Source organism: Cherax quadricarinatus, chromosome 84 (genome assembly GCF_038502225.1).
Source record: "Cherax quadricarinatus isolate ZL_2023a chromosome 84, ASM3850222v1, whole genome shotgun sequence".
In the NCBI taxonomy this organism is placed as follows: Eukaryota; Metazoa; Arthropoda; class Malacostraca; order Decapoda; family Parastacidae; genus Cherax; species Cherax quadricarinatus.
In genome coordinates, this window is record NC_091375.1 from 8,422,631 (window position 1) to 8,438,100 (window position 15,470).

General features: G+C 43.7%; 1 protein-coding gene across 2 annotated transcripts in view; it reads left to right on the forward strand.

The window, feature by feature from the left end:
- Positions 1 to 12,712: 12,712 nt before the first annotated feature.
- LOC128704447 (long-chain specific acyl-CoA dehydrogenase, mitochondrial) overlaps positions 12,713 to 15,470 on the forward strand; it is a 36,190-nt gene continuing 33,432 nt past the window's right edge. For both annotated transcript variants that reach the window (XM_070103028.1, XM_070103027.1), the window contains exon 1: positions 12,713 to 12,872. In XM_070103028.1, the coding sequence (XP_069959129.1) occupies positions 12,781 to 12,872 (92 nt within the window). In that variant the 5' untranslated portion in view covers positions 12,713 to 12,780. The remainder of the gene's footprint in view (positions 12,873 to 15,470) is intronic.

Sequence of the window (15,470 nt, forward strand, 5' to 3'; positions counted from 1 at the left end):
TCTATTCCAGTCAAGATACCAAGACCAAAAGAGGCATCATCATCGGGTTTTTCCTAAGAGCATACCGAATTTGTAGTCCTGAGTTTCTTGACGAGGAATGTACTTACATTCACCAAACATTCACTGAGTTACAATTTCCTTCTTTTTTCATCAAAGACTGCAAGAAAAGAGCTCTTCAGATCATCAATTCTCCACGCATCAACACCGCTCCCAACAAAGTTATAATTCTTCCCAACAGCCAGGTTGCACTAAACGTCTCAAAAGTACTTTCACAAGCTAACACCAGAGTCGCCATCGCTTCTACCACTTCAATAAAGGATCTAACCAGGACAAAACCCAAGCACCACGAACCAGTCAATGCAGGAGTTTACACTATACCCTGTGGAGGCTGTGACAAGATCTACGTAGGTGAAACAGCAAGAAACCTCGACACCCGCCTCAATGAACACATATACGCATGTAGGAACGACAACTTAAACAACGCCTGTGTACAACACCGAAATTCCACCAATCATCTTATGAAATTCAGAGACGCCCAATTAGTGATAAAAGAAACTAATTTCCGCACACGCAAGTGCCTTGAATCAGCACTGATCGCTGTTTCGAATACAATTAAACAAAACAACGGCAGCTTCACCATCTCCGAAGTCTTAGCAAGAATCCTCCTGAAAACAGTAAACCCTGCCGTCACATAGTCTCTCCTGTTATACTACACAAAGCACAGAGAGTGAACACTGAAACAACCTGCCTCATTCCAGTTTATATTTGTCCAACCTATTTTTATGTTACCCAAGTAATAGCTTTTATATCCTTTTACTCATGTACGAATTAATTGCTTTTGTCACTACCACTACTACTACTACTACTACCACTAGTGAACATCGGAATGGTACCTCACTAGTATTCACCTCACTCCGAGCCTTTATATACCCTCTGTGTCCATGTATTGTTTGTAATGGCTTGATAAAGCTCCTGGAGAGCGAAACGTTGCCACAATAAATGTCACATTAGTTGCACTTGTGTCCTTAAGGTGACGAATGTTGACACAAGATAACGTTAACTAATTACTATAAATATTGGCAGAATGACTGACACTTTGTTAGATAAGAGGATGATAAGACGCTTGTGCAACATTTAGGTATCTTTATCTGGTAGATGTTTCTCCACCTAGTGACATCCCAGTGCATCGTTTCAGCGTAAATAGTTGAAGTGTTGTGCAGAAGGTTTGGTGTTGTTGAGTCAGGACCAGTCAGCGCCCCCCCCCTCTCAGCTGGGGGGGGAGGGGGAGGGCGTGTGTAGTTAGTTAGTTTAATATGTTTATTATGCACCCCATACCCATCCTGTGGGCGGTAGTCAAAAGATTACAGAGGTACATAATTGGTCCAGGGACTGGACTCCAAAGTTTTGATAGCTGAGAAAGTTACAAAGGTAATGAGCTCCAGGTAGAGCTGGTCACACATGAATAATTGCAAAGGTAATGAATCATAAACACATTAATCATGCGAATTTACAAAGGTAATGAGCTCCAGGTGGAGCTGGTCACAATCATGACAAGTTTCAAAGGTAATGAATGATAAACACGTTATGACATGTTGATAAATTAGACACATATGCAACTCTTGGGCATCCCTATAGAGGAAACGTTTCGCCACTGTGTGGCGAAACGTTTCCTCAACAAAGACACCCAAGAGCTGCACATGTGTCTAATTTATCAACATGTCGGTTCTCTAAACCATTCATCTACACGTTATGACATGATTACAATCATAGACAAATTACAGAGTAATGAGCGGTTAACAAACATAGTAGGGAATTCATCCATCGCCCCAACAACAGATGTTGCTAGGTGCCTGTCTCTCCTCGGCAGACAGCCATTGCAAACAGCAGCAAGTTGCCCCGGGATCTGCTGCTTGCAAGAGCACCATCGACCCTCCCCAAGAGGTCCAAGAAGCCAGTGACTCCGTTAGCAGCCCGATGGAGAGCTGCCCTAGGGACATGTCAGCGTCCTGGTGGACGCCAAGTTGATTGAAGATCCCAGGCCCTCGTGTGCACGGATATTGAAGCTTGAGGAACTGAGTACACACTGCCTGTGGCACACCTGACAGCTGCCTCGCGGTCGAACTCCACGATGCTATCCCTGTAGTGGAAGTTCCTGTGAGCCTGGCACTCCCTGCAGTGCCATCGCTGACATCGTGGGTTAGGGGAGAAGTACCCTCTACAGATGGGGTGGCGCTGGGAGTTGGGTGGGTTAGGCGGGGAAGACGCGCAGGGGTGAGGCGTTATGAGAGGGTCACTGTTTACTACCCACGCCCTCCCCCTCCCCCCCAGTGGAGAGGGGGGGGAGGCGCTGACTGGTCCTGACTCAACAACACCAAACCATCTAAAACTGCACAATACTTCAACTATTTACGCTGAAACGAAGCACTGGGATGTCCGTTCGCTGCTCTGGTATCTTCTCAAAGCATTCACACTTAGTTCTGTTAAGTAGGGACCTGGTCATCCTCTTTGACCAGGAAATATCCTTGAAAATCCCGCAGCTAGCCCACTACACAACCTGCCGTGTCGGCCATGTTGAGCCCTGTGCGTGTGTAGTTGCCTCTCATAATGTGTTGTTGCCTCTCATAATGCCTCACCCCTGCGCGTCTCCCCCGCCTCACCCCTGCCCGTCTCCCCCGCCTCACCCACCCAACTCCCAGCGCCACCCCATCTATAGAGGGTACTTCTCCCCTAACCCACGATGTCAGCGATGGCACTGCAGGGAGTGCCGGGCTCACAGGAACTTCCATTACAGGGACAGCATCGTGGAGTTCGACCACGAGGCAGCTGTCAGGTGTGCCACAGGCAGTGTGTACTTCAACATCCGTGCACACGAGAGCCTGGGATCTTCAGTCAACTTGGCGTCCACCAGGACGTTGCCATGTCCCTAGGGGAGCTCTCCATCGGGCTGTTAATGGAGTCACTGGCTTCTTGGACCTCTTGGGGAGGGTCGATGGTGCTCGTGCAAGCAGCAGATCCCGGGGAAACTTGCTGCTGTTTGCAATGGCTGTCTGCCGAGGAGAGACAGGCACCTAGCAACATCTGTTGTTGGGGCAATGGATGAATTCCCTGCTATGTTTGTTAACTGCTCATTACTCTGTAATTTGTCTATGATTGTAATCATGTGATAACGTGTTTATCATTCATTACCTTTGAAACTTGTCATGATTTTGACCAGCTCTACCTGGAGCTCATTACCTTTGTAAATTCTCATGATTAATGTGTTTATGATTCATTACCTTTGCAATTATTCATGAGTGTGACCAGCTCTACCTGGAGCTCATTACCTTTGTAACTTGGTCATGATTATGACCAGATCTAGTTCATTACCTTTGTAACTTGCTCAGCTATCAAAACTTTGGAGTCCAGTCCCTGGACCAATTATGTACCTCTGTAATCTTTTGACTACCGCCCACAGGATGGGTATGGGGTGCATAATAAACATATTAAACTAAAAACTTACCAGATATTCTCTGGTGGTCACTTGATGTAGCTGGATCACTCATAACCTATCCAATTACAAAATACCTAACTGGCCAGTATCAGTCTGCTATAACTAGAAGGGTTACTTAACTGTGGGTGATTGATACTCCTTATTTCCTCCATTCACCATCTCATTTCGATGTCCTGCTACACCGACACTGTTCTTATTCCAGCAGGACGAGGTATCCGTTGGTTTGTCCAGGTTTAGAAGTCGTGATTCAGTAAAACTTCACTATCCTCGGTACGAGAATCACGCGTTCACTCGGAGCAGGGCGATCTATTTCACATCCCGCATTCTCTTAACTTAATATTATTATCACTGATTACATTACCATTCACAAGACGATTTAACGTCTCATAATTATTATACACGTTAGAAGTCACTCCATTAAGATTTGAGGCCGATGAGTGAGGATTAACTCCCGGGTATTTCCCCTGGACACACACAATGGCCGCGCACCAGTCACACCCGGTCGAACCATTATTCACTAATTTTACCACCTTTTTACGGTGGTCCCGTAAATCACGTTCCCTCACTCTTCACCAGGAACAGTTACGACACTTCCTATTATGAAGTGAGGCCCATATTAATCCTTAGGCCGCCGTAAATGCCACTTTCCTGGTTCCATGCTTTCCCAGCCTCCTCACTACATTCAAAACCCTCCCGCCTCCCCCATGGCCCGAGTCGACCTCTCCCCCACACATCCGCGCATGCGCAAAGGGAACTCTTGATTCTATCCTATTGTCAAATATTTTTTTGACTCATATCAGCACATTAAACACCTATTAGGCACTATAGTTTCGGAAAATTAAAAATTTTCCACAAAGGTGATAGGCGAGGGGGACATGACCCAGGTGGCAAATTTTCGGAGAATTGGGTGGTTCACAAAGAAAAGGAATCGGCCTCTCAAAGTAATTTTCAAGGCAGAATCAACCAGAACCATGATCCTGCAGGAGAAAGCACGGCTGAGAGGCAAGCAGGAGTTCCGGAGTGTGTACCTCGATCGAGACAGAACACAAGATGAAAGAAAGACAATGAAAGAGAGAGTTCAAAAACCAAAGGAGAAATGGAAGGAAATGAAAAAGGAGAGCAGAATAACCCAGGATCAAATGGAAGGACAAGCACACCCCCCAGAAACACCTGCAGAAGGACTCCAGCCACGACACCCCCAAGGCAACTGAACAATCCAAACCAACCATCACACACCGATCCCTCTGTTTCCACTTCCCGCACCACAGTTACAGTATTAGAACAGAAGTTGAAGGTTTGGTACACAAATGCAGATGGATTAACGAATAAACATGAGGAATGGCAAGAAAGAATCAATGAGAAGTACCCAGACATCATAGCAGTTACAGAAACAAAACTCACGGAGACAATAACAGATGCAATCTTCCCACCAGGATACCAGATCATGAGGAAAGACAGAAGGGGCAGGGGGAGAGGTGGGGTTGCTCTGCTCATAAAAAACAGATGGAAATTCGAGAAAATGGAAGGCATAGATGAGACGGGAGAAAGAGACTACATAGCAGGTACACTTCAGTCTGGGGAACACAAAGTGGTCATTGCAGTGATGTATAATCCACCACAGAACTGCAGGAGGCCAAGAGAGGAATATAAAGAGAGCAACAGAGCAATGATGGACACACTTGCTGAGGTGGCAAGAAGAGCTCACTCCAGCAGAGCAAAGTTGCTGGTTATGGGGGATTTCAACCACAGGGAGATTGACTGGGAAAACCTGGAGCCACATGGGGGTCCCGAAACATGGAGAGCCAGGATGTTGGACGTGGTGCTGGAAAACCTCATGCACCAACATGTTAAGGACACTACCAGAGTGAGAGGGGAGGATGAACCAGCAAGATTGGACCTTGTGTTCACCCTGGGCAGCTCAGATATTGAGGACATCAAGTATGAGAGTCCCCTAGGAGCTAGCGACCACGTGGTTCTGTGCTTTGAATACATAGTAGAGCTGCAAATGGAGAGAATAACAGGAGTTGAATGGGAAAAGCCTGACTATAAAAGAGGGGACTACATAGGGTTGAAGAACTTCCTGCGGGAGGTCCAGTGGGACAGAGAACTGGCAGGAAAGCCAGTAAATGAAATGATGGAATATGTAACAACAAAATGCAAGGAGGCAGTGGAAAGGTTTATTCCCAAGGGCAACAGTAATAACGGGAAGACCAGAACGAGCCCCTGGTTTACCCGACGGTGTAAGGAGGCAAAAACAGAGTGCAATAGAGAATGGAAAAAGTACAGAAGGCAGAGAACACACGAAAATAGGAAGATCAGTCGCAGAGCCAGGAATGAGTATGCACAGGTAAGGAGGGAGGCCCAGCAACATTATGAAAATGACATAGCATCGAGAATCAAGACTGACCCGAAACTGTTGTATAGCCACATCAGGAGGAAGACAACAGTCAAAGACCAGGTGATCAGATTAAGGACAGAAGGTGGAGAACTCACTAGAAATGATCAGGAGGTATGTGAGGAGCTGAACAGGAGATTTAAGGAAGTTTCTACAGTAGAGACAGGAAGGGCTGTGGGAAGACAGCACAGAAGGGAACATCAAGAGGGAATATACCAACAAGTGTTGGATGACATACGAACAACTGAGGAGGAGGTGAAGAAGCTCTTAAGTGACCTTGACACCTCAAAGGCGATGGGACCAGACAACATCTCCCCATGGGTCCTTAGAGAAGGAGCAGAGATGCTGTGCGTGCCTCTAACCACAATCTTCAACACATCCCTTGAAACTGGGCAACTACCTGAGAAATTGAAGACAGCTAATGTAGTCCCCATATTTAAGAAAGGAAACAGAAACAAGGCATTAAACTACAGACCTGTGTCTCTGACATGTATTGTGTGCAAAGTCATGGAGAAGATTATCAGGAGGAGAGTGGTCGAACACCTGGAAAGGAACAAGATTATAAATGAAAACCAACATGGATTCATGGAAGGCAAATCTTGTATCACAAACCTCCTGGAGTTTTATGACAAGGTAACAGAAGTAAGACACGAGAGAGAGGGGTGGGAAGATTGCGTTTTCCTAGACTGCAAGAAGGCCTTTGACACAGTTCCCCACAAGAGATTAGTGCAGAAGCTGGAGGATCAGGCGCATGTAAAAGGGAGGGCACTGCAATGGATAAGGGAATACCTGACAGGGAGGCAGCAACCAGTCATGGTACGTGAAGAGGTATCACAGTGGGCGCCTGTTACGAGCGGGGTCCCACAGGGGTCAATTCTAGGACCAGTGCTATTTTTGATATATGTGAACGACATGATGGAAGGAATAAACTCTGAAGTGTCCCTGTTCGCAGATGACGTGAAGTTGATGAGTGTTGACTGAGTGTTGACTGAGTGAGTGTTGACTGAGTGAGTGTTGACTGAGTTAGAGTGTTGACTGAGTGAGTGTTGACTGAGTGAGAGTGTTGACTGAGTGAGTGTTGACTGAGTGAGTGTTGACTGAGTGAGTGTTGACTGAGTGAGTGTTGACTGAGCGAGTGTTGGCTGAGTGAGTGTTGACTGTGTGGAAAATTTTTTAATTTTCCGAAACTATAGTGCCTAATAGGTGTTTAATGTGTCTATATGGGTCAAAAATGTATTTGAAAATAAGAGTAGAACCAAGAGTTCCCTTTGCGCATGCGCGGATGTGCGGGAGGGGGAAGCGCGTGTTGTTTTGAATGGTGGTGAGGAAGCTGAGAAAACATGGAACCACGAAATTGACGTTCACGGTGGCCTAAGGATTAATATAGGCCTCATTTCATAATAAGAAGTGTCGTAATTGTTCCTGGTGGAGAGTGAGGGAACGGGATTTACGGGACCACAGTAATAGAGTGGTAAAAGTGTGATAAGAGAAGGACCGGGTGACTGACGCGTCACAATGGACTGTGTCCTGGGGAAAATTACCCTTGGATTAATCATCACTCATCGGTCTCAGATCTTAATGGAGTGACCTCTAGTTTGTATAATAGTTATGAGACGTTAAATCGGCTTGTGAATTGTAATGTAATTAATGATAATAACGCTAAGTTAAGAGAATATGTGAAGTGAAATAAGTCGTTTGCTCCGAGTGAACACGTTAGACCTCGTTGTTAACGAGACGAGGAAAGGGAAACTCCTTGAGTCACGACGTCTAAAGCAGGACAAACCAGCGGATACCTCGTCCTGCTGGAATGAGAATCGTGTCGGTGTAGCAGGACATCGAAAATGAGATGGTGAATCAAGAAATGAGGAATATCAATCACCCACAGTTAAGTAACCCTTCTAGTTATAGCAACCTTAGACTGGCCAGTAGTGGTATGTTATAATTAGATAGGTTACGAGGGATCCAGCTACATCAAGTGACCACCAGAGAACATCTGGTAAGTAGTGGGATTATGTACAAATGTTTTCCTTGACGGATGTATCCATGTGTGTCCTACCCCCCCCCCTTCATTCAGTTAAACTAATATAATCTATACAGTCCACAATTAATTAGTAGCACCGTACTTGTGGGTGCTACCCAATCCATACTGGTCTCGGATAGATATGGATAAGATTGTGAGGTCGAGGGGACCACTTGGTGCGACCAGGGGTGGTTAAGTTTTCTCACATGTCTACACGGGGTGACTACGGTAAACAATATGATTGTCTCCCAATGAGATTACTGGTATGTATATAATGTTGAGGTACATACAGGTAAGCACCCTAGAAAATTTTCCATATCTGCCCGTTGGTCCTTCGAACCGGATGCAATCAGTGAAAAAATTAATTGAATTAATTACTTAATAATTAAGTGACTGATTGAAGGAAGTGGGTGTAGGGTGCACAAGTTTAATCGATCGTGTGATGGATGACAATTAGCCCAATTAATTGCTAGCACATGTGTGGCTAGGATTTATACAAGAGTAAAGTGCAAGAATTACTCTTATAAGGCGCCTACTTAAGTTGTATAATCAGTGATTAATAATTCTCTAACCATGACTGGATCTAATGGAGTTAATGTGGCTGACAAGTCCGTGAATTTTAGAGTAATGAAAGCATCATTACAGGCTATTAAAAGCCATGTGACGAAGGCATTTGATTTAGTGAATCAAAGAACCGTGAACCCTAATGAATTAAAGTTATATTTAGATGCTTTAGAGAGTAGATTTGATTGGTACAAATTGTGGTTTAAAGACTGTGAAAGAGATCTGCTAGAGAATTGTGCAGATGGAATGGAAATGAATGTTTTAATTAATCAACATTACGAATTGGAAGAAAAACTGTCTTGTAAAAGTAAGGCTTTGAATAAATTAAAGGGTGTAAGCCAGGCAGTTGATCAACCTATTAATGCAAAGGGTGTGTTTGCCAAAACCTCCATAGTACGGTCTGGAGGAAATCAGACTAGGTCGGCAGGAATTAATTGTTCAATTGCAGACCAGTCAGCCAAACAGTTCTAAGGATATAACACATAATGACTCTGAAGTATCTGTCAAGCCTCAAAAGGGAAAAATAATCCCAGTGGTAATAATCATAGTTAAGAGTTAAATAGGCACATATCAAGTCAGGAATCAGTAATAGTGGTTCCTCACATCAAGGTAAGAGGAATAAGTACCTCAGTAAGTGTAACCCAGTTAATAAGAGGTCAGGCAAGGAAAAGAGAGACTGCCTCTTCTGCCAGGGTACTCATTTCACTAAAAATTGTAATGCCTGTAATTCATGGGATATTAAAGTGGAAAGAATGAAAGAACTTGACAGATTTATCAGATGTCTAGACAATCATAATGTAAAGGATTGTCATACCAAATTGAACAGTTGCTATCAATGCAACAAGGGAAAGCACCATACAGTTATGTGCAGGGTTGTATGTGATTCTTATAATAATGGTGACAATAATGATAATGTTAATAACCCTGACACTACAGTGACTGATGTAAAGGTTGCAGCTAATGGCAATAATGATGGCCTAGCTGAGGTAGCCTTGACGGTGTTGGATGTAAAATTTCAGGATAAAGGGCATAAATCCAAAACCATACGGCGTCACTCTCCTCAACACTGGTACGGGCCATGTAATATATGGCAGACTACCGCCTAGTAATAATGACTAGAGGAAGTAGTGAATACGGTCACGGTGTCTTACTCATGAAAGGTCAACCCAGTACAAGTATTCTTCTATCGAGAATGATGTTGAACCAGTCTAATTTGTGGGAGCTGGACAGCATAGGGATTAATGTAAATGAGGAAAGTCCAAATGATTCCTTTACTCAGGAACAATACCTGAAGGATGTTAAATGTGAATCTGGACATTACTGGGTGCGACTTCCGTGGAAGCTTGACCGTCCAGAATTACCTACTAATTATAGGATGGCGTATGGACAGTTAAAGGACCCAGCTCTGCGAACTGAGCAAGACACCAAAATTGTTGACTGCTTATAATGATATAATTAATAAGCAGTTAAATAATAAATTGTTCTTACTTCAGGCGACGATAAATGCACACCTTAAGTGCACAGGCGGTCCACTGAGCGAAGTAATTGGGTAAATAATCTTATGTGGACAATTTCCGGGTGTGACGTCAACTGAAGAGGAACTAATGAGGATATGTGAAGGGGTTAATGAAATAATGAAGAAATGTGCTGGGACTGACTTGGGATACTGAGAGACTTGTTATTGTTAAAGTCTCAAAATTCCAGTATGCCCAATAAATTAATCCAGGGAGCATAGGCTTATGCCCCTGAGAGAATGGAACACTAATTAGTCCATTTTGAGGGATCAATAAATATAGATGGCCATGGAGTTGGTGCCTGTATGCAGTAATGTGCTGGGGCTGACTTGGGATACTGAGAGACTTGTTATTGGTAAAGTCTCAAAATTCCAGTATGCCCAATAACTTAATCCAGGGAGCATAGGCTTATGCCCCTGAGAGAATGGAACACCAATTAGTCCATTTTGAGGGATCAATAAATATAGATGGCCATGGAGTTGGTGCCTGTATGCAGTAATGTGCTGGGGCTGACTTGGGATACTGAGAGACTTGTTATTGGTAAAGTCTCAAAATTCCAGTATGCCCAATAACTTAATCCAGGGAGCATAGGCTTATGCCCCTGAGAGAATGGAACACCAATTAGTCCATTTTGAGAGTTCAATAAATATGGGTGGCCAGTGAAGATGGAAAAAATTGTACTCCACATTATGTAAGTCGTCTAGCAACGACCTCCGCCCGGCCGCAGTGTGGAAAATTTTTTAATTTTCCGAAACTATAGTGCCTAATAGGTGTTTAATGTGTCTATATGGGTCAAAAATGTATTTGAAAATAAGAGTAGAACCAAGAGTTCCCTTTGCGCATGCGCGGATGTGCGGGAGGGGGAAGCGCGTGTTGTTTTGAATGGTGGTGAGGAAGCTGAGAAAACATGGAACCACGAAATTGACGTTCACGGTGGCCTAAGGATTAATATAGGCCTCATTTCATAATAAGAAGTGTCGTAATTGTTCCTGGTGGAGAGTGAGGGAACGGGATTTACGGGACCACAGTAATAGAGTGGTAAAAGTGTGATAAGAGAAGGACCGGGTGACTGACGCGTCACAATGGACTGTGTCCTGGGGAAAATTACCCTTGGATTAATCATCACTCATCGGTCTCAGATCTTAATGGAGTGACCTCTAGTTTGTATAATAGTTATGAGACGTTAAATCGGCTTGTGAATTGTAATGTAATTAATGATAATAACGCTAAGTTAAGAGAATATGTGAAGTGAAATAAGTCGTTTGCTCCGAGTGAACACGTTAGACCTCGTTGTTAACGAGACGAGGAAAGGGAAACTCCTTGAGTCACGACGTCTAAAGCAGGACAAACCAGCGGATACCTCGTCCTGCTGGAATGAGAATCGTGTCGGTGTAGCAGGACATCGAAAATGAGATGGTGAATCAAGAAATGAGGAATATCAATCACCCACAGTTAAGTAACCCTTCTAGTTATAGCAACCTTAGACTGGCCAGTAGTGGTATGTTATAATTAGATAGGTTACGAGGGATCCAGCTACATCAAGTGACCACCAGAGAACATCTGGTAAGTAGTGGGATTATGTACAAATGTTTTCCTTGACGGATGTATCCATGTGTGTCCTACCCCCCCCCCCCCCCCTTCATTCAGTTAAACTAATATAATCTATACAGTCCACAATTAATTAGTAGCACCGTACTTGTGGGTGCTACCCAATCCATACTGGTCTCGGATAGATATGGATAAGATTGTGAGGTCGAGGGGACCACTTGGTGCGACCAGGGGTGGTTAAGTTTTCTCACATGTCTACACGGGGTGACTACGGTAAACAATATGATTGTCTCCCAATGAGATTACTGGTATGTATATAATGTTGAGGTACATACAGGTAAGCACCCTAGAAAATTTTCCATAGACTGAGTGAGAGTGTTGACTGAGTGAGTGTTGACTGAGTGTTGACTGAGTGTTGACTGAGTGAGAGTGTTGAATGAGTGTTGACTGAGTGTTGACTGAGTGTTGACTGAGTGAGAGTGTTGAATGAGTGAGTGTTGACTGAGTGAGTGTTGACTGAGTGAGAGTGTTGACTGAGTGAGGGTGTTAACTGAGTGTTGACTGAGCGTTGATTGAGTGTTGACTGAGTGTTGACTGAGTGTTGACTGAGTGAGAGTGTTGACTGAGTGAGTGTTGACTGAGTGAGAGTGTTGACTGAGTGTTGACTGAGTGAGAGTGTTGACTGAGTGAGTGTTGACTGAGTGTTGACTGAGTGAGAGTGTTGACTGAGTGAGAGTGTTGACTGAGTGAGTGTTGACTGAGTGAGAGTGTTGACTGAGTGAATGTTGACTGAGTGAGAGTGTTGACTGAGTGAGTGTTCACTGAGTGAGAGCGTTGACTGAGTGAGTATTGACTGAGTGAGAGTGTTGACTGAGTGAGAGTGTTGACTGAGTGAGTGTTGACTGAGTGAGTGTTGACTGAGTGAGAGTGTTGACTGAGTGAGAGTGTTGACTGAGTGAGAGTGTTGACTGAGTGAGAGTGTTGACTGAGTGAGTGTTGACTGAGTGAGTGTTGACTGAGTGAGTTTTGACTGAGTGAGAGTGTTGACTGAGTGAGTGTTGACTGAGTGAGTGTTGACTGAGTGAGAGTGTTGACTGAGTGAGAGTGTTGACTGAGTGAGTGTTGACTGAGTGAGAGTGTTGACTGAGTGAGTGTTGACTGAGTGAGTGTTGACTGAGTGAGTGTTCACCGGTGGAGTGAGTTAGTACAGCAGCTGACGGGCTCAGGGACACAGCAGTTCTCACTAATAATGTCTCTCATGGCCACCACCAGGCGTCTGCCTGGACAACTGCTCGCCCGAGCTCTAGCTCTGGGCCCAAGGTCCATCACAACCACTCACAAGTAAGTCAAAGCTCCAGCTCTGGGTCCTACATCAACCACTTCACATGAACCCCAACACCAACTATGCTCTCCTCAAGTGAAATTAATTTTATATCACATAAATCACCATGAAATTCGCTTTAATCCCCCAAAAATAGTTATTAAAATAATAAGAATAAAGTAGGTGTAAGTAAAATAAATAATTACGGGACATGATATATATATGAGTAAAAATTCTGGGTTTCCTCTTCATATTTATAGTTATTATAAGTCTTAAATATATATATAATAAGCCGGTGGGTTGACGATAGTGGGTTATTTAAGGTCGCAATATAATTATATGTTAAAGTTATATAAGTCTTGGGTGGGGGGTTAGTGCCGGTGATGTAGGACTTTCTCCACTTCCTTGGATCAGAAGTCAGTGCATCATATTACCTAAGGTGCTGTGTGAACCCATACTGGTGTAGTGTTCTCTTTAGATTCAGTTATAATAAAAGTTTTCCCCTACGAGTTATGTTGCTACGAGTTATGTTGCTACGAGTTATGTTGCTACGAGTTATGTTGCTACGAGTTATGTTGCTACGAGTTATGTTACTACGAGTTATGTTACTACGAGTTATGTTACTACGAGTTATGTTACTACGAGTTATGTTACTACGAGTTATGTTACTACGAGTTATGTTACTACGAGTTATGTTGCTACGAGTTATGTTACTACGAGTTATGTTACTACGAGTTATGTTGCTACGAGTTATGTTACTACGAGTTATGTTACTACGAGTTATGTTGCTACGAGTTATGTTGCTACGAGTTATGTTGCTACGAGTTATGTTACTACGAGTTATGTTGCTACGAGTTATGTTGCTACGAGTTATGTTACTACGAGTTATGTTACTACGAGTTATGTTACTACGAGTTATGTTACTACGAGTTATGTTACTACGAGTTATGTTGCTACGAGTTATGTTACTACGAGTTATGTTACTACGAGTTATGTTGCTACGAGTTATGTTACTACGAGTTATGTTACTACGAGTTATGTTACTACGAGTTATGTTGCTACGAGTTATGTTACTACGAGTTATGTTACTACGAGTTATGTTGCTACGAGTTATGTTACTACGAGTTATGTTACTACGAGTTATGTTACTACGAGTTATGTTACTACGAGTTATGTTGCTACGAGTTATGTTACTACGAGTTATGTTACTACGAGTTATGTTGCTACGAGTTATGTTACTACGAGTTATGTTACTACGAGTTATGTTACTACGAGTTATGTTACTACGAGTTATGTTGCTACGAGTTATGTTACTACGAGTTTAGTTTTTATCTTGTAAAAAACTTGATAAATATTTCTGGATTTAGTTTAACCATACAGTATATACATAATTTAGTGTATGTATTGAGTTGTATTTCAACTTATATAATTACTGATTGATTATACTTTAGTTATGATGGATAAAGAAGTTATATTTTATGAAGACTCACCTTGGATTTTTCATACATATTCTGATGATTATATCTCCCTTATAATAATAATAATAATAATAATGATGATAATATCATTATTTTTACAAGTACAAGGTATACATGCCTAGCTGACACCAGTGATATACTACTATATAGAAAGTCACTTGTTATGCAGAGCAGTTCGGGCAAATTAGGTCAGTTTTGTCCCAGGATGCGACCCACACCAGTCCACTAACACCCAGGATGCGACCCACACCAGTCCACTAACACCCAGGATGCGACCCACACCAGTCCACTAACACCCAGGATGCGACCCACACCAGTCCACTAACACCCAGGATGCGACCCACACCAGTCCACTAACACCCAGGATGCGACCCACACCAGTCCACTAACACCCAGGATGCGACCCACACCAGTCCACTAACACCCAGGATGTGACCCACACCAATCCACTAACACCCAGGATGCGACCCACACCAGTCCACTAACACCCAGGATGTGACCCACACCGGTCCACTAACACCCAGGATGCGACCCACACCAGTCCACTAACACCCAGGATGCGACCCACACCAGTCCACTAACACACAGGATGCGACCCACACCAGTCCACTAACACCCAGGATGCGACCCACACCAGTCCACTAACACCCAGGATGCGACCCACACCAGTCCACTAACACCCAGGATGCGACCCACACCAGTCCACTAACACCCAGGATGCGACCCACACCGGTCCACTAACACCCAGGATGCGACCCACACCAGTCCACTTACACCCAGGATGCCACCCACACCAGTCCACTAGCACCCAGGATGCCACCCACACCAGTCCACTAACACCCAGGTACCATTTTACTGATGGGTGAACATAGACAACCAGTGTAAGGAAACACGTTCGATGTTTCCACCCCTTTACTGGGAATCGAAACGGGACCCTCACTGTATGAAGCAGAGCTTTAGCCACCAGGCCACAGAGCACCAAATGGATAGGGATATGTATATATCAGTTTATATGCACTTGGTTTATTTTTTCTTTATTCACTATATACCCATATGTTTTTACACAGTTGAATATTAAGTTTTATTTAGGCACAGGTACACATGATTCAAGGCATTTTCTATTGTTCCTCACATTCCTTA